The 17,289-nt window shown below is 61.7% G+C and overlaps 3 protein-coding genes across 13 annotated transcripts in view; 1 reads left to right on the top strand and 2 right to left on the bottom strand.

Annotated features, from left to right (window-relative positions):
- ANKS3 (ankyrin repeat and sterile alpha motif domain containing 3) overlaps positions 1-4,440 on the top strand; it is a 29,960-nt gene extending 25,520 nt beyond the window's left edge. The window contains exons 9-15 of one of the 5 annotated variants that reach the window (XM_032397679.1): positions 1,252-1,376; positions 1,822-1,963; positions 2,371-2,543; positions 2,898-2,983; positions 3,454-3,537; positions 3,740-3,831; positions 3,905-4,230. In XM_032397679.1, coding sequence (XP_032253570.1) covers positions 1,252-1,376; positions 1,822-1,963; positions 2,371-2,543; positions 2,898-2,983; positions 3,454-3,537; positions 3,740-3,819 — 690 coding nt within the window. In that variant the 3' untranslated portion in view covers positions 3,820-3,831; positions 3,905-4,230. Of the gene's footprint in view, positions 1-1,251; positions 1,377-1,821; positions 1,964-2,138; positions 2,544-2,897; positions 2,984-3,453; positions 3,538-3,739; positions 3,832-3,904 lie in introns of those variants that run through there. The other 4 variants (XM_032397676.1, XM_032397675.1, XM_032397677.1 and 1 more) reach the window with 4 other exon arrangements.
- A 5-nt stretch (positions 4,441-4,445) lies between these two features.
- Positions 4,446-9,530, bottom strand: NUDT16L1 (nudix hydrolase 16 like 1). 5 transcript variants are annotated; one of them, XR_004298533.1, is made up of 4 exons: positions 6,864-9,530; positions 6,457-6,787; positions 5,579-5,801; positions 4,446-4,737 (listed from the first exon to the last, which is right to left on the bottom strand). XR_004298533.1 is itself a non-coding variant. In XM_032397684.1 (4 exons), the coding sequence occupies exons 1-3, from the start codon at positions 7,011-7,013 to the stop codon at positions 5,580-5,582; spliced, it is 633 nt and encodes a 210-aa protein (XP_032253575.1). In that variant the 5' UTR covers positions 7,014-9,530; the 3' UTR covers positions 4,448-4,737; position 5,579. The 5 variants fall into 5 exon arrangements, 3 of the variants coding, with proteins under 3 accessions (XP_032253575.1, XP_032253576.1, XP_032253574.1); XR_004298532.1 differs by having other exon boundaries at positions 4,447-4,742; XM_032397684.1 differs by having other exon boundaries at positions 4,448-4,737; positions 6,527-6,787.
- Positions 9,531-9,625: 95 nt separating this feature from the next.
- The window catches only part of MGRN1 (mahogunin ring finger 1), a 54,468-nt gene continuing 46,804 nt past the window's right edge, over positions 9,626-17,289 (bottom strand). For 2 of the 3 annotated variants that reach the window (XM_032397680.1, XM_032397682.1), the window contains 5 exons: positions 16,954-17,071; positions 16,632-16,677; positions 15,476-15,574; positions 13,195-13,239; positions 9,626-11,453 (listed from right to left, as the gene is read on the bottom strand). In XM_032397680.1, the coding sequence (XP_032253571.1) occupies positions 13,199-13,239; positions 15,476-15,574; positions 16,632-16,677; positions 16,954-17,071 (304 nt within the window). In that variant the 3' untranslated portion in view covers positions 9,626-11,453; positions 13,195-13,198. The remainder of the gene's footprint in view (positions 11,454-13,194; positions 13,240-15,475; positions 15,575-16,631; positions 16,678-16,953; positions 17,072-17,289) is intronic. The other variant, XM_032397681.1, reaches the window with a different exon arrangement.

Genomic DNA, 17,289 nt, shown 5'->3' with positions numbered 1-17,289 from the left:
CTGTGGAGACGGAGGAGAATTCAGTCTCCAGAGCCACCACATTAAGATGTCGAATTTGAGGGGCACCTGGCTGGCTCATTTGGTGGAACATGTGACTCTTGATCTTGGGGTTGTAAGTTCAAGCCCCCTGTTGGGTGTACAGATTACTTAAAATCTTGGAAATGTCCAAATTTCAACAAGACAAGATGTGCAAAGAAAGAAACAAGGAAGTATGGCTCATAGGCCATAAAAAGTCAACAGAAGCAGTGCCTGAGGACGGCCACTGTGGGACTTACTGGATGAAGACTCTAGATCAGCTTTTCCAGATATGTCCAGTGAGCTCAAGAATACCTGTCTAGATAGAGAATATCAATAAAGTGATAGAAATAAAAATGAATCAAATAGAGATTCTGTAGGTGAAAAGTACAATGACTGAAATGAATGTTTCACGAGAGGGCTCCACAGCAGACTGGAGCATGCGGAAGGCCCCACAAACTTGATGTTGATCAATTGAGATTATCCCGTCTGAGGAGAGAATGAAGAATGAACAGAAACCCTTGAGACCTTGAGATTAAGCAGCCAGCATACAGATAATTGGTGTTCCAGAAGGAGAGGTGGTAGAGAAGAGCACAAAAAAGTGTTTAAGAAATAGCCAGACCTTCCTACATTTGATCCAAGAAACTGTATGAACCCTAAGTAGGTTAAACTCGGGTCCACAGCTAGGCCTAAAGTAATGAAACTGTCCAAAAACAAAAGGCGAAGCTTGAAGGGAGCAAGAGAGAAGTGAGTCCTTTACACATAAGGAAACCTCCTAAGATTAACTGCCAATTTCCCATCAGAAACCATGGGACCTAGAGGACATTTGATGACCGTGTCAGAGTAATGAGAGGAGGAAAACAAAACTCCACCAAGAATGCTATATCCGAGCAAAAACTGTCCTTCCAAAGTGAAAGAAATTAAGACGGTCGCGCGGTCGCAGGTAAACAGACTCCGAGTTTGTTGCTACCGGACCCGCCCTCCAAGAAGCACTAACACCGTCCGGGCTGAAGTGGAGACAGATGGGCTGAGGCCCTCCGGACCGTCTACTCCACCTGAGGGCACAGAGAGGAGGGGGCTGGAGCCCTTGGCGCCGGCAGCACTGTCCCACTGGGGGGGTTCGGGCACTGGCGGCACCGAGGAATGCACGCCTGGCAGGAAGGGCCCTGCGTTGCCGCAGTGCCTCTGTAGGTCCCCACCCGCCCTCTGACCCACCCTGGCTTGTCTGCCCTCCAGGACCTCGCCACGCTGCTGGAGCAGATTGGGTGTCTGAAGTACCTGCAGGTGTTCGAGGAGCAGGACGTGGACCTCCGCATCTTCCTGACTCTCACTGAGAGCGACCTGAAGGAAATTGGCATCACGTGAGTGCAGAGGGGCCGTTGGTTTCCGCCGAGCCTGAAGGGGCCAGCTTAGCTTGCAACGTCCCAAGGCTGCAGTGGAACGAGCCGTCCTGTCCGGAAGTCCGCTCACTCCCTGCAGCCAGCTGGCCTCTCCAGCCCCCCAGGCTGGCCCGGCTGTCCACTTGAGAGCTTCCCAAGGTGGTGGGAGGCCATTCACAGCCTGGCCCTGGCTGGCCTGGCCTCCCTGTTGAGTGAAAACAGCAGCAACCAGGCAGGGGAGGCCAGCCCCAACTGGGGTCACTGCTTGGAACCCTTTGTTTCTGTCATCTGTCCCAGGATCCTGGGGGCCACTCTCCCCCTTCCAAGCTGGGACCTTGCCTAGGGGACCATCTTGGTGGAAGGACGGTCCGTGGCACCTCTGCACACCCCACCGATCTGTGTACTTCTCTCAAATTCACCCCTGCAGGCTGTTTGGGCCGAAGAGGAAGATGACCTCGGCCATTGCTCGATGGCACAGCGGCGCCCGTCCCCCCAGCGATGCCCTAGAGCTGGCCTATGCTGACCGGCTCGAAGCCGAGATGCAGGAGCTCGCCATCCAGCTGCACAAAGTAGGTGGGGAGCAGGGGAGGGGCCGTGCGAGAGGGGCGTGGAGACACGGCTGCAGCAAAGGACGCAGAGAGGAGAGCGAGCAGTGGGGACAAATACCCAGGGTCAGCAGGGGAAGCAGCCGGGACAGGCGATGGGACAGCAAGGGCAGAAAGCGGTACTGTTCCTGTGCCCAAGGGGAGACGCACGGGCAGGAGTGCGGGCGGACCCAGAAGATAAAGGGAGAGGGCGAAGAATGAGCAGCCAGCACGGACGCCACCGCGCTTGGGCAGAGGCGGCTCCATCTGGAGACGGGCGTCCCCGTCCTCCGGCCCAGGGGACGGCAGAGAGCGAGCCGGGGTCGGGGGCAGCCGGCCTTGCACGCCCCCGGCTCACTTAGGCACGCGGGCTCCTGCGTCTCGCACGGCAGCGCTGTGAGGAGGTGGAGGCCATGCGAGGCCAGGTGTCGCAGGAGCAGGGGCTGCGCGCCGTGCTGGAGAGCTGCCTCCTGGAGCAGGACGGCGCCCGGAAGGACGTGCACGCCCAGCTGCAGGAGACCTGGGCCCTCGCCCGGGACGCCGCTCTCATCCTGGACCAGCTGCGGTGAGTGGGCATCTGAGCTGCCCCCAGGCCCCAGCCAGACCCTGAGTCACCGATGCCTCCAGATTCTTCAACCAAGGGCTTGTTGGTAGGGCCTCTTGGGGTCACTCACTGTCGTCTTCCATTTTGTTCTGGCTCTGTCTGCAGAGCAGACCCAGGCAGCAAACAAGGCCCCGAGAATCTGCACGCTACGTGCAGCTCGTCCTCTGCCTGGGTCTCGGGCTTTGAGAGCTTGCCGTGAAGGCGGAGCCCCACCTGCCACTCAGGGAGGTGGGGGTGTCTGCCGCCCCGCGGGGGCCAGGGAAGGCACTCTTGCTAGGCCGCTCCCTCACCAGCACTTGGCCTTGTGTCTGGCAGAGCCTGTCAAGCCGAGCTGTCAGCCAGAGTGAAGCAGGAGGTGTCCATCCGAGGGTCCCCCCTGGGCACAGCCCTCCCCACAGCTGGTAAGAACAGTGTCCTGGCTCAGGATTGCATAGACGCTGCCCTGGGCCCCGTGTTAGCACCTGTTCCGGCAGTTATCATACTGACACTCCACCCCCCCTCTACACCATCCCAGGCTCCAGAGTGAGGGCGCCCTGTCACCCCCATTTCCTCCCCATGGTGGGAGGCAAAAGCCCTTGGGCCCTGGCCAACTGTGCTGTCCAGGATCTGCAGTGACTTCTGCAGCCTACAGCTGGGGCTACCCCGGGGCAAGACCTCCCTGTAGGCCAGGGACCCTCACACTTTCATTCCTGGGGCCGGACCCTGACAGGGCTTTGAAGAAACAGGTGGGAGAACGTATTTTGGTATAACAAGGAGGTCACGCAGGAACTGACAGCTGGGTGGGTCCCCTGGTCGCAGCAGCTCAGGACAAAGAGGACAGGACCTGTGGTGACCACACAGACCCCAGGCCCACCTGGTTCTCTGTCCACAGACTCCAACGGCTGGCCAGGCTCCCTGCAGGCCCTGAGCCTCCCTGAGCTGTCAGGAGCATTGGAGGATCGAGTCCAGGAAATGGGTGAGTCTCCAGGAGGGCAGCCAGTGGCCTCACCCCCAGCAGGGGCCAAAAGTGGGTGAACAGGGAGAGCCCCACCTGGTCAGCTCTGACCCCTGGGTCAGCCCTGCCCTAGCCTACCATCCCCCACGGCCACGCAGTCCTAGGCACCAACCCCCCGCCTTCTCACACTTGCAAAGCAGTAACTAACTGCTCCCGTCCTCAGGGCGAGTGCTATGCTCAGTGACCCAGAGCTTGGAGAAGCTGCAAGTGCTGAACGGGAAGGAGAACTGGCGGGAGCCTTAGCTGGGAGGGACGGTGAGTGTCCGCCAGCCCAGGCCCCGGGCTGGGAGAGCAGGGCACCCTGGGCAGCAGTGAGCTCTCCCTTCAGTCTTCCCTTTCCCTTCTCAGAATCCGACGTTGGGTGACTGATCCACCCTGAAGCTGTGTGCCTGGAAGACAGGAGCGCGGACAGCAAGCGGCTGCAGCGGGCCGGAGGATCAGGCCCCCGGAGCAGCAAGCAGGACAGGGCTGGGGCGAGGAGCGAGGCCCACACCAAGGCAGGACGAGGGCCTCTAGGGCAGAACCCAGGGGTGAGGCCCAGAGCGGGCAGGGCCACGGGGAGACAGCGGGTCCCCGTACACCGCAGGTGCCACACGGAGAGGACTGGGCACTTGGGCAGCGTATGTCATTGGCTGGAAAATAAAATGTAAGCTCTGCTGGTGAGGGGTTCCGTTCTGATCCCGCCACATGCAGTGCTGGCTGACAAAGCAAAGCCGGGCAAGGCAGGCCGAGACCCCCGTGTGCAGAGCAGGGCAGAGCGCCTGACCCCCTCCTGCTCTGCCATCCGCTGCATCGAGGGCTGCCTTTGCCCCGTGCCCCATCGCGTCTACAGAAGCAATCTGAAGAGTGACGCACACCCCCAAGCCCCAAGGAAGGAAGAGAGGAACAGGTACAGGTATTTTATTTACAGAAAGAAGTGCCTATGCCCCCACGTACTGGCCACTTCATCGAGGCTCTAAGGTGGAACAGACGCTCAGGCTGGGCCGGAGCACAGCTTTCCTTACCAGGCCAAGCAGGTGCTGTGGAAACTTTGTTAGCTTCACTGAGAAGTCCTTCCGGACATAGGGCCAGTGGTGACCTTCCCGTCTGTGGTGGCTCTGCGGTTGTCATTCTGCACACTCGGCCCGTGCTTCCATACCATGTCCTGGAGCTGCCTGCAGCCTGTGCTGGGAATGCAGAAAGGGAGGCTCGCAAAGCAAAGAGCAGGGAGCTCAGCCCTGGAGCAGGCGTAGGGCCCAGAGAGGCCTGAAGCTGGCAGTCCCACAGCAACCCCAGGGAGGCGGACGCCACCTCCCCCTGGGACAGGAGGCCCGTATCAGCTCCACGCTGAATGGACCCCAGCACTCTTGGGCCTGGCTCCCGCCCTTAAGTCCTTGGGTAGTGGGAGAAGCCCCCCACCTCCCCGGGTGCACTCAGCCCCAGGCCTGTGGCTGGGACCAGAGAACACACAGAGCAGCCGAGAATGGACTTTCCTGTCCTTTCTCTTTCAACAACTCCAGCTCGGCCTCATGGCCCCAACTAACCTTAGGGACCAAGCCCCAATGGGGTAAAGGGGCTTCGAAGCCTCACTCCCAGTTCACACACCATAGAAAAAACTAAGGCTAACCACCACCAAAAGTAACAGTACAACATTCTAAGCTGAGCCAGCTCTTCTCTCAGCCCTGGGGCTGGCTGGTGACAGGACTCAAGGCATGCTCCACAAGAATAAAGGGACTTCTCGATGGTCTGTGTGTCTACCTACCCACCTGGATGAATGGGGGATACCTCCACCAACCTGAATCTCATGTGGAGAGTTTGCGCCTTGGGGTAGGAGAAAATGTGCTGAGCCTGGAAAGCCAGGCCATCTACTGACCAGGGTGGGCTCCCAGTAACCCAGCCACCACCCGGTAGCTGCTCAGGGCAGCGGAGAGGAGTTGTGAACACACACAGGAGGAGATACGTCTCCTAGGAGTTCAGGGCACAGAACCAGGGGAGGGCAAGAGACACGCTGCATAGACTCAACCTCAGGAGGAAGACGGGAGGAGCTTCTCCAGTGCTTTCTTCTGCTTCTCAGTGGCAGCAGCCAAAGCCTCAGCCAGTTTCTCTTCGGGCATCATGTTGAGCACCTTGAGAGCGAAGAGCAGCTGGTACTTGGCGGTGCTGGTAAAGGCGTTGCTCAGGAAGTTGGGAAAGCCACCGACTCGGTCCTTTTGGGTGTAAAGTGGGACGCGCACAAGCCCCAGCACCTGCACAGAGAGGAGACCGGAGCGGGATCAGGCCCCCACACCAATGGTGCAGCCCTAGCAGGAGGAGCCTATGAGCTGCTAGGCCAGGGGAAGGGCAGCCAGGTTGCGAAGCCTGTAATGCGAGACCCGGGCAGGGTCTGGTGAGGCGGAAGCCAGCCATACCCTTGGAGCAGTGCAGCCCCTCTACTCCCCAGGCAAGTTTCAAAGCTGACCCCATGCACCCATGACCACCCTTGGCACTCTCAAGTCCCAGCTCCCATCCGCTGGCACGAAGCCCCCAGTTCATACCCCATGCTCCCCCTTCCACGGGTGAATCCCAAACATCCCAAGTAGGACTCCCCGCCCCTCCAGACTATAAAACCCACAGACCCTAAGAGCCTTCATCACCCCAACCGTGAGATCCAGCCCACGAACCAGCCCTAGTTTCCCACCTCCCCAGAAGGCACCACCCCATCCCATCCTCCCACCGATCCCACTCCCCGCTCCCAGGATTGGCAATGGCAGGCAGCAAGGCAGATGGAACACAGCCCCGAGGGAACCCCAGCCCCGGGCCCCTCGCTCCCACACCTGCCCCCAGTTCCCTCTCCCCACCCGATGCTGGAGACAGCGACACCCCACCCAGCCCGGCCAGGGGACCCTCAGGGGGACGTGTTACCCATCGGTGCCTTCCACGGAGCCAGAGCCAAACCCCGGGGCGGGGGGCGGGGCCCGGGCGGCGGCCCCACCTCCAGGCCGTGGTCGCGCGAATGCACCGCGCTGATCTCCACAGCGTGCAGCTGCTCCAGCGTCAGCTGCCGTGCGTACAGGTGCGCCACGACGCGGTGCGGGCCCTCGGTCAGGTGCGAGCTCAGATAGTCGGCCTCCGTGAGGCGCAGGCAGCCTAGGCCCAGGCCCAGCACCCGGTTCAGACCGTCCTCCAGAGACCAAAAGCGCCGGTCCACGAAGCCCCCGGGAAAACCCAGCAGCCCGTCGAAGCGCATCTGCATCTGCAAGGGAGGGCCGGGTCACGGGCGCGGGGTGCGAGCGGCGTCCCGTCCCCCGCCCGCCCACCCGCGTCCTCACCAGCACCGAGAAGCGCATGGGGATGCGGCCGAAAAGCTGCCCGGGGTTGGCGGCGTACAGCATGGCGTGGCACGAATGGCTCCAGCCCGGCCCCAGGCGCATAGCCTCCACCCGGCTGATCTGCTTCAGCTCCGGCACCGCCGCCGACATCTTGACACTGCCCCGCCGCGGCTGGGGCACCGCTCCTTAAGTGCATGCGCGGGCCCGCCCCCGTCGGGCCTGGCCAATCTGAAGGCGGGCCCGCCCTTAGGCCCGCCCCTCCACCAATTGCCGACGCCCATCGGGGCCGAGCCCTTCGCGGCGCTTCGTCGCGTCGTTGAGGCGCAGAAGGGGCGTGTGCAAAGGCCCTCGAGAACCACGACGCCCAGGAGGCACTGCGCCCGGGCCGAGCTCTCCCGAGACGAGCGGGGCCTCGGGGCCCTCGGGCGGGCGCTGCTTCCGGGCTGGGGCTCCGACTGCCCACAACGAGTCCTATGTCTTCCCCCAACGCCTCCCTGGGAGCGCCGCCCCGCAGGCTTCACACTACCAGCTCCCGCCTCGCTCCCCGGCCGGCGCCTCCCAGAGGAGGGCTGCGCGGAGCCCCGCGACCGGAGGTTACGACCCTTCCCTGCACGCGCGCCAGCCAAGCACTCCTATCCAAGGTCACTGCCGGTCAGCGCGACTCCAGAAGAGCAAGGAAAGCAGGGCCCGGCAGAGCTCCGGCTGCCCCCCCAGTCCACGCACAGCCCCTGGGGCTCCTAGACCCAGCCTGCTGGGGGAGGAAGTACCTTACATCCGAGCCCAGCATCCCAAGTGTCCTCCCAGTCAGACACCATATGCCAGGTTCGGGTGGAGGAAATGGGGTCTCCCCCATTTACCAAGGAGAAACTTGGGACACAGAGCAACAGGACTTGCCTTAAGGGCACCCAGCAGTTGGTGCCAGAGCCAGGATCCCACCCTGTCTCCTCCCGTGTCCACAACAGAAAAACTCCTTTCACAGAGAGGGCCTGAAGTACTTACCCCGAGTCTGCTGGAGAAGGAAGTCGCTGGGGCTCGGGAACACGGGAAGCAGTGTCCCAAGAGGGAGCACTGGGGCTCCTCGGAATCCTGCAATGGGGCCACTCACTCCACTGGTTGACCCAAACTCCATTCTCCTCCCACAGTGGGCACGGATTTAATGAGCGAAGGAACCGCCACCTGCACTCACAGGATGGGCGCCCCAGCCACAGCCTTGGAGAACCGCGTGCAGTGAGCGAGGGCAAGCGCTGTGGCGGAGAAGGCTGCCCTAAGCAGGGCTGAGGAGAGGAGAGCAGGGGCAGAGGGCTGGCAAGGGGTTGGTAGGACCCACTAGACACTCATTCACACAGTTGAGTCCGTGCCAGTACTCTCAGAAATGGGGAATAAGGATCCAAAGAGGCAGGCTCTGTCCCCAGCCATGGCCTCTCCCGGGGGTCAGGACTCAGAAGGGGCAACCACAACTGGCAGGGAGAAGCCAGATTCCAGGGCAAGTAACCGTGTCTGAAGAGAGATCAACGAGGGGAAGGGCCCATCCCGAGACGGACGACATCTCCAGGCCACAGGCGGCCACGTCTCCATGACCCAAACCCAGGGCTGGGGGAAGGGGGGAGGAAGGGGGCACAGAGGAAAGGTACCCCACGCCCCCAACCCCTCCCTGACACAGGATGTTAACACAATTCCATTGGCAAAAGTGTGGAGGGAGATCCAGCGCAGCCCATGCAAGAACTCGTCTGACACGGAACACCTTTCTACCCACCCTGGGACCATGCCAGACCTAAACATGACAGCCGCTGCAGGGCTGAGGATGGCAGGCCTGCCACGGGGCATGGACTAGCTAGCTGAGAACACTGATCTCACCAGTAAGCACCTGAGTCAGAGGGGACCTGAGGAGGCAGCATGGGGCCAGTGCTGCCTGGGAGCTCTGGGGCGCTAGAGCCTTTCCCTACTGGGAGGCTGCCCGCCGGGCAGGGAAGCCGGGCAACCAAACCTGGCCCTCTAATCCATTCCCCACGACAGCTGTGGAGAGTTGCTGCCCTGTGTAAAAACCTGACTGTTCTCAGAATAAAACTGTCCCTACAAGGTCCTGAGGCATCTGCACCCCACCAACACCCCTCGATTCTGACGCTCCAGCAACCAGAGCCACGAGGGCTTCTTTCTGCTCAGGGGTCATACCAGACTCACTCTGGCCCCAGGGCCTTTGTCGGCACCGGGAGGGCTCAGCTGAAACCCCTCAGAGAGGCCCTCCTCCGCCACAGGTTAAATCAAGTACTCCATGGAGCTCCACCTGGTCACCAGCTGACTCTTCCAACAGTCACCCAACCTGGGAAGATTCGGATTACTTGCACAGTGTCCCAGTGCCTAGAACACAAACTCCCCGGGCCGGGGCCATGCAGGTCTGGGCCCCCTCCAGCCCCAGCACGGTAGGTGCTCAGTAAGTATCTGAGGGACGGATCGGCAGTGAAGACGGGGATTGCTCCGGCGCTCAGAAGACGAGCCCCGTCCCCAGAGTCCGCTTCACTCCAACCCAGAATCAGCACAATGACGGCCACGGTTGTAATAAACAGCAGCTCGCGCGCCTCACGTACCACCTCATGCGCTCTCGCCCTCTTGGAAGTCACGTGCCATTAACAACTCGCGCACACAGACGTGCTCACGCTGCGGTGGCGGTGTCCAGAGCTGCCTGGAGCCACTCCGCTGTCCTGCCTCCAGACCAAGAAGCAGCTGAGGTCCCTCGGTGCAATGCGCAGAGGAAGGAGCGGACAAGGTATTGCTGCATGATTTTATTACTATAAATATACAGTAAAAACGAACAGAAACTAGCCAATCAGAGTACATCAAATGATAGCACATGTAAGTCCAAGACAGGCCAGTCTGCATCCCGGCCTTCAAACAGAGCACTGGCACCAATACCAACGGGCGACAGGCCGGGGTTGGCAGGTCGGGAGCAGGAAGGGGAGGGAGGGAGGGAGGCAGCCAGGCTGCGTGCGCGCGTGCCTGCACTTCTCTGTGTGCACGCTGGCATTCGCGCGGGCTTGAGCACACAGCAGGCAGCAGGGGAGGGCCGGGGAGGGCCAGGGAGGGCCAGGGAGGGCAGGGAGTCAAGTGGCTGGGAAGAGCTGGCCTGCGCATGGCCGAGAGCTGTGTGTAGGGCAGCGCTCTGCTCACAGGCTCAACTGGAGAGAAGACGAGTCCTCTACTGCTGGATTCTCTCCTGAGCACCCTGTGGGGCAAGCCACAGGGAGGGTGCTGGGGCGGGGGCCAGGGCTTTGCACACACAGGCCGGCTGGGCCACAGGGCTCTGTGGACTGCTGCTGGCTGCCCCAGAACCGTCCTTCCCAGGACAGCTCCTCAGGAAGTGGGCCGCGCTGCACCCCCCACCCCAGACCAGGACAGTGTTCCCACCTCAGGGAGCTGCACAGAACCCAACCACCCGGCTCAAGGTCCCTGCTGGGCAGCTGTCACCCTGGACCACCAGGGCTGGATGCCCCCTTTGCCTTGCTGTTGACCAGAAAGTTTTGCTTTAAAAAAAAAAACGAGGTCACCTTAGACGGGATCTGCCATGTGCGTCCCCCAGGCAGGTCCACTACAGGGACCCCAGACAGAACAAGTCAAAGAGAAACCAAGGGACACTTCAGTGGCCAAGAGGGAGCAGGGAAGCTGCTCAGATCCCTCCCTGGGGAAGTGGGCAGCAGCTAGCCCAGTGGAAGCCCCTGCACCTGCAGGGACCTGCCATGTGAGCAAAGCCGCTTCAGAGAAGGTGCAGGGTCGAGAGAGGGGCCACCGGTCTCTGTCTGCTGCCTCTGCTCCCGAGGGCAGACCCAGCCCCCAGCCCCCAGGGGGAGGGGGGAGCTGTGGGAGGCAGCCCGCCGCCCCCCCCCGCCCCGGCCTGGACCAGGAAGGGGAAGAAGCAGCAGAGGGTGCGAGCAGCAAGAGCTGGGCTGCCAAGGACACACGCGCACGTGGGGGAGGGGACAGGCACTGTTTCCTTCATTGACCATGACTCAGACCCCACTTCCTTTCCTCCTCGGCCAACAAGGTCCCTATAATATCTCCTATGAAGATACCACCTCACCCACCAACACACTTTTCTTCGGAGAATTTGTGAGTTCTTGGGATGTCGAGTCCCCAGTAGCTAGGATGCTGCGAGAAGCTGGTCCAGGCTGCACGTGGGTGGTCAGGCCCCAGTCCCAGCCATTTAGCCAATGGGGCGTTTGGGGGAAACCCCAGAGCTCAGAGCCCAGAACAGAAAGCTGCCGTCCTTCATCTTGTACCATTTACAAATACATCGACTGTAGAAAAAGGAATTTGTCAGAGGAGACAGTCCACTGTGCTCTTCAATCAAGGGTCGTGTGGCCCCTCAGAACCAGTGGCCACGCAGAGCGTGCAAGACAGGAGAGGCCAGGGGTCACGCTGGAATCCGGTGGCCCCTCGGCAAAGTCTGGGGAGCTAAGGGCTCCATGCTGCCAGCCTGGCCAGGCTCTCAGAGTGGGGTCAGCTCAGTGGCCCCAGGGTCAGGACTGGGGCCACTGAGCACAGGCCGGGGCGGGCCAGTGGTACGGAGGCTGTGGGGCGTCTCCATGGAGGTGGACCATCCTGCAGGCAGGAGCAGAGGGCGAAGCGGTCATGCGTGGCCGAGTCACCCACCTCACCCATCAGGCTCAGTTTCCACCAACCATGAGCCTCCCGCAGAGGGCAGGGCCACCCAGAGACCTGGAACTCCAGCCCCAGGAGAGTAAGGAGGGGCCTGTCTCTCTTGGAGCACATCCCAGGCAACAGCACCAGCTGATGCCCCAGAACAGAATGCAACGGGACGCCGTGGGCTCCCGCCTCCTGGGGTCTCCTCGCTCACCTCCTCCCTCGCCCAGGCCCCGCTTCCTGGGATCTGACTAGCCGCTGTCCTTCGCTACTGAATTACACCAGGACTCAGTCAAGCCCAGGCAGAGGGGGAGTGGACTTGGACCTGGGGGCATCTCTGTGCTCAGAGCAGCCCCCGGAGTCCCGCCCTGCCTTCTTCAGGGGCCTTTTCCGCCGTGATCACACTGTTGCCTCCCGATGCCATAAGGCGCTCTGTCCCTGGACCGAGTGAGCCCCCCGGGGGCCGGTGCTGGAGCTGTGACCCAGGCCTGCAGCAGCCAGTGACCGGCAGGACTGGCAGAGCCGCAGAGGCACCGGACACGGGCTCCACCGGACAGCCTTCAAATCACAAACCAAGGAGTGCGTCTGCCCCCTGTCACCCATGACACAGTCCCTGAAGTGGAGGAACTGATTTCTTAGGATCTGTGGCTTCGCGCAGGGCGTCAGCTCTGCTATGCAGCCTGCAGGCAAAATACAGCTCCCTGGAGCTCAGCCTGACAGCCTGACCCCTGTGCATTTTCTACTTCTGGAGGTTTCAGATCACAGCACTCAACATCCACTGACATGGAGACCAGGGCCAACTTTATAAAAGTGTTGGGCCCTACTTCAACAGAGGGAAAGATTCATCAGAAGAAACATTCAAGAAGAACAAGAAAGGTTTGTGCAAGGACGTAAAGGCAGCTGTCAAAACGAGCGGACAGACCCCGAAGCTGAGGACAGCTGGCCAGGAGGAAGGCCGCACACCAGCCTGGGGCACATGTCCCCGCAGGGGCTGCCAGGCCCTCGCTGCAGGATGGGCCGGGAGTCCTGCTGGAGCGCTCCACCCCACACGCATCTGGGAAAAGTCGGGCCACCAAAGGCACCGGGTTCTCCCACCACCAGACTTCCCAGAGCTGCTACCGTCATGTGAAGAAGGGGAAGAAGGTTCTAATCGCATTCGCTTGTTTGGGTGGTGGCACTCTTGGAACGATCTTCCATAAACAATCGTTTGGCAAGGTCACCCAGGTAGAAGGCATCCCCCAATCAGGGTGGAGGTCAACCGCACATGGCCTCCTAACGGACTGACTTCAGCCTGTGCTGGTGTTCCGGAAGTTCCATACATAGGCCGGGGGACAGGTCAGTCAGCAGCAACAGGGGGATCTCAGCAAGGGCTAAGTCACCTTCCTGGGGCCCTAAAGGCTAAAAAAGCCTGGCTGGGCCGCCTAGTCCAGACAGAAAACACTCTGGCTCCAAAAGTAGGCCAATGGCAGACCCCCTGGGACCACCTCTTAGGGGCAAAGGTGTAGCACGTTTGGAGAGCTCTGGATTCAGAATCCAGGACCCCAGGGAAGACACGGATGTGGAGAAGGCCAGAAAAGGGCAAGGAACCCCCAGGGAAGAACCAGGAGAGGGAGAGGCAGCTGGGGAGGTCCTCAGTCCGGCACTGTCAAGGATGCCCCCTCAGAGCCACCCCACAACATGGATGAAGGCGATCACGTACCAGCTTACTCCTCTATACCAACAGAGCAGGAGTCAGGCCCCAGGGCTGTGCAGAGGAGGAGAGAGATGGAAGCTCAGTTAGCAAAGCACTCAGACAGACCAGCACATTCCGCAGCAAATGCACTGCTTTAGGACAAGATTCCCCGGCGGGGGGCGGGGGGGTGGGGGGGGGGGGGGGGAACCGGACGAAACGCCCACACAGACTCGTGCTAAAACAAAGGAGAACAAAGCACTGGGCCACAGTCCAACGCAGAGGCACTCAGCCCAGGGAAGCACGCACAGGGCAGGGGCAGGGGCAGGGGCCGGGCCGGGCTCACCTCGAGGAAGGCGGTGCCCAGGGGGCCCCCACCCTACAGGGCTGCCCGAGTCTAGCTTTCCGACATGGATTTGCCCGCCCTCCTTATCATCCCCCTATCAACACTATGGACACGAAGCTTCACTACATTGTGCCGTCCCTCTAGGGGACAGTTATGCAGCTTCTGTAAAGAATGAAGACACCCGTGGGCATGTCCCCGTTCTTGAACACAGCCCGATGTGAAAGATGTTTAGCATCTCGGCTAAGCGAGAGCCAGCAGCAGGACAGAAGGTGCTGGCTCGGGAATAAAGGAAGACAGGTACATATATGCTTATAAAGGTGTGCACATCTGTGAGGACCCCACGTGGGGGGCAGCCCCCGGGTGCTCACGGCGCTGCTCAGGGCACAGCGTGCACACCCTGGTGGGGCGCGGGCCCCAGAGCCGCAGCACCCCCCACCCCCACCCCCCGGCTCCTCACGCTCCGGGGCTGGATTCGGGCTTCTGATGCCCCAAACACGGATTTCAGCCTCTCCTTTACCACCTCCACAGCCAACTTGCCCCCCGCCCCATCTCTGGAGCTGAAGCAGGCCATGTCACCGGCCCGGGGTTGGGGGGTGAGAGAGCCACAGAGCCTGCTGTCACCTGTCCTGACCTGCAGACATCGCGGGGCAGGCGGCTGGCACTGCTGGGTGGGGTCAAGGTGTCCCTTCACCCACAGGATCACAACTCTCACTCATGCTTCTAGGAAGTCCCTCTCCGGGCTCTCCCCATCCCCCCAAGCTTGTAATTATAAGGAAATCCTTGAAGTTCCTTGAAAGAACTTACTGGAATTCTGTGTTACTCTATGGAACGCTGGTCCTAAACATGGCTTTCACCCACGGTTTCTCTTTGGGTAGGCGCACGAGTGCTGACAGCACTTACTACCCTGCCCTTCCTACCCCTGGTGACCGTGCCACTCTCTGGGCTAACTGGACCCTCTGTCTGCACAGGACACTGCTTGTCCAGATGCTGGTGCGGGCGGGACAAGACACCTCCAAACCAAAGCACATCACAGCCAGGCCCGATGCACAGGTCGGTTCACCAAGAACTGGGGCAGGCAGGGGGCAAAGGTGCTTCCTAGCCACGTGGCAGGAGCCGGACTTTGAGGGCATCGTGGCTATTTGATTTTGGACCCTCAGATGGTATCTTAGCAGGCAGCAGGCACCAGTCTCTGAGAGCCCCCAACTCCTGTCCCCCATCTTTGGAGCCCAGAACTTAAAGCTGAGGATCTTGACCCAGAGGAGCAGAGAGCAGAGGAGTTGGAGGCAGGGGACAGAGCCTTTGGAAAAGGGGGGCAAAGAAGCAAGACCCCTCCCCCACTGCCCTTGGGGCTTGCAGGTGCCCGGCACCCCACCTGTCCACCCAGCCCTGGCCTGCGATGCGCCGCTTCACCTGGGCCTTGTGAGCGCTTGTCAGCCCCTCAGGCAGGTGGCAGAGGACTGGTGGCCAGCGTCAGGCCTGGGGCACGCAGGTGGCTTTCTGTGTGTCACTCCCTGGGGCAGAGGCCCTGCTGTTGAGGCACCCGAACAGGGCCTGCTGGGCCCACGGGTGAAGTAGGTGTGGGAGATTCCAGCGGGGCTAGAGCTGCCTACCGGGCTCCGAGCAAAAGATGGATGGAAAGAAGGACCATGTCCTTGAACAAGAAGCCCTTCCTGCCTTCCAGATCCTGAGCTGGCTCCGGGTGTGAAGGGGCCTCACGCACAGGCCCTGCACCAGAGAGCAAGGGGCTGCAGGGGGGTGACTGTGGAGCCAGGGCCGGGCTGTGCTTTGGGGTCAAAAGAAGGAGTGTGAGTAGCGCCAGGGAGAGAGACCTGGGCTCCTGACAGGCCAGCCGCTCCCCGAGCAGTCAGACCAGATCCCTAGCTCCATGGGGACAGTCAGCGCAAGTTCCATGCGGATGGTGACAGTATACCACCCCCCCCCACACACACTGCCGAATGCTCTTACCTGGCAGGTAGATATCGGCCGGCAGGCGGGGCTGGCCATGGCTGCAGGGCTCAGGGCTGCCGTCCTGCAGGACGTTCTCGATGGACGGCACTCGGCTCCCTGCAGAGGAAGGGGCAGGTCAGAGGCCCAGAGGCGGAAGGTGGCCACTGTCCCTCTGGTCAGGACCCCCAGGAGCCTGTCTTTCCTCCCTGAGGGCTCTGCAGCCACTGCGGCCCAGACCCCACCCTGACTTCCTCCTCCGCCCTCTAGGCCTGAGAGGCCGACGTTTGCTTTTCTTTACTACCCTTCTCACCCCACCCCAGCCTGGGGCTTTTGTTTCTCATCAGAGAAATAGTACATACTCCTGTTTACAAAAACAAGAAGGTAACAGATTTGTCTCCTGCTTCTCCTTCCAGCTGGGCCACACAGTGGGGAGCTAGTGGGGCCCGTGTGGACGCCCCCTCTCGCACAGGTCCCACTGCCGCCCAGAGTGTCCTCAGGGGGAGGTCCCTCTGGCAGAAGGGAGACCCGGGCCCTGGGACGGGCACAGTGGAGAGCCACCTGGTCTGGGCACACGCTCTGCCCAGGAAGGAAGGGATGTCAGGAGAGGGTCAGGCCCATCCTGAGGTGGGGGGAGCCTAGGCCTAAGAGGCAGGAAGTGAAGACACCCAGACTGGGCACCCTGCCCTGGGCGCCAACACTCACACCCAGACCCAAGGCCCCAGGCCCAGCAACCTGCAGGCGGACCCCACATGCTGAGGGTAGAGAGGCCCACAACCACTGGGAGGTCAATGCCCGTTAGTGGCAGCTGGGACTCAAGCCCCAGCAGGCTGAGCTATGCTAAACCCTCCACTCCAGAGAGCTGCAAGGCTCGCTCCGCGGACACAGGGACACGCAGAGGAGGGCCCTGGCTGAGCTATGCACCTGCACCCGGTGGTCCAGCCTACGGCCCCAAGAGGGACCCTGGGTCCCTCCAGGCGGCGGCTGGGCAGCCCATACGGGACACGCATGAACAGCTGGCCCCGTGCAGAAAACCAGGAGCGGCCGAGGGCTGTGCTCTGGGAGACGGTGCAGTAAGGAGCAGAGCCGGCACTCGCCCTGCCAAACCCCTGCGAGAGCGGCCCGGGAGTCCTCCGACAGCAAGGCCGGGGACACACTCCTCAAGTGGAGGGCTTACCTTGCTTCAGTGCCGACGCCTCGTCCGCCTCCTCCATTACGAAGCTCTAGGAAACAAGGACAAAGTGTGCCCGCAGCTCCGGAGCCGCGAGTGGGGAGCAGGCTGTGCGCGGCCGGGGGAGGGGGCGTGGGGCGAGCTGCGGCCGCCACTCCGGGACTTCCCGCACAGCCCCCTTCCCGGAAATAGGACGCACCCCACAGATGAGGGAACCAGCTGAGGGTGCCATGTAAGCGAGTGCTGGAGGGGGGCCCGGGCACACCTCGCCCCCCGTCTGGAGGCCCCCCCCACAGGCAGTGGGGACAGGGTGACAGAAGGGCCTCACCTCGGGGGAGCTGCTGAGCGCCAGCCCCGCCCCACTCAGCGGGGGAGGGGCGTCCGAGGCCTGGGACAGCTTCTCCTCATCCTCTTCGTGGATGGGGGACGACGGAGACCGCAGGGTGCTGGGGACAGAGAAGATGGGAGTGGAGGACGTGTCGATGATAAACACCAACCCACCAAAGCCAACGCCACCCGTGGGTGAGACGGCACAGCCGGCAGAGCGCCCCGGGGAGGCGTGTGCGCCCGCAGAGCGCCCACCAGCAGGCCCGGCGGCCGGACGGACTCAGAGGCATGGGCCTGACCCCAGCTCTGTGCTTCCAGGAGGAGGAGAGCATCACAA

The sequence above is a fragment of the Phoca vitulina genome, unplaced genomic scaffold, assembly GCF_004348235.1.
Source record: "Phoca vitulina isolate PV1807 unplaced genomic scaffold, GSC_HSeal_1.0 scaffold102, whole genome shotgun sequence".
NCBI classification, from domain to species: domain Eukaryota; kingdom Metazoa; phylum Chordata; class Mammalia; order Carnivora; family Phocidae; genus Phoca; species Phoca vitulina.
Note: the sequence above shows the minus strand (reverse complement) of the source record. Positions and strands in the feature narration are given on the sequence as shown.

What these genes read in the sequence shown, in the direction of transcription:
- NUDT16L1 (XM_032397684.1), bottom strand. Translation starts at nt 7,013, where the DNA reads ATGTCGGCGGCGGTGCCGGAGCTGAAGCAGATCAGCCGGGTGGAGGCT. An exon ending in CCATGCGCTTCTCGGTGCTG is followed by an intron (nt 6,788 to 6,863) that starts GTGAGGACGCGG and finishes CCTCCCTTGCAG; the next exon opens with ATGCAGATGCGCTTCGACGG. An exon ending in CGCGCGACCACGGCCTGGAG is followed by an intron (nt 5,802 to 6,526) that starts GTGGGGCCGCCG and finishes CTCTCTGTGCAG; the next exon opens with GTGCTGGGGCTTGTGCGCGT.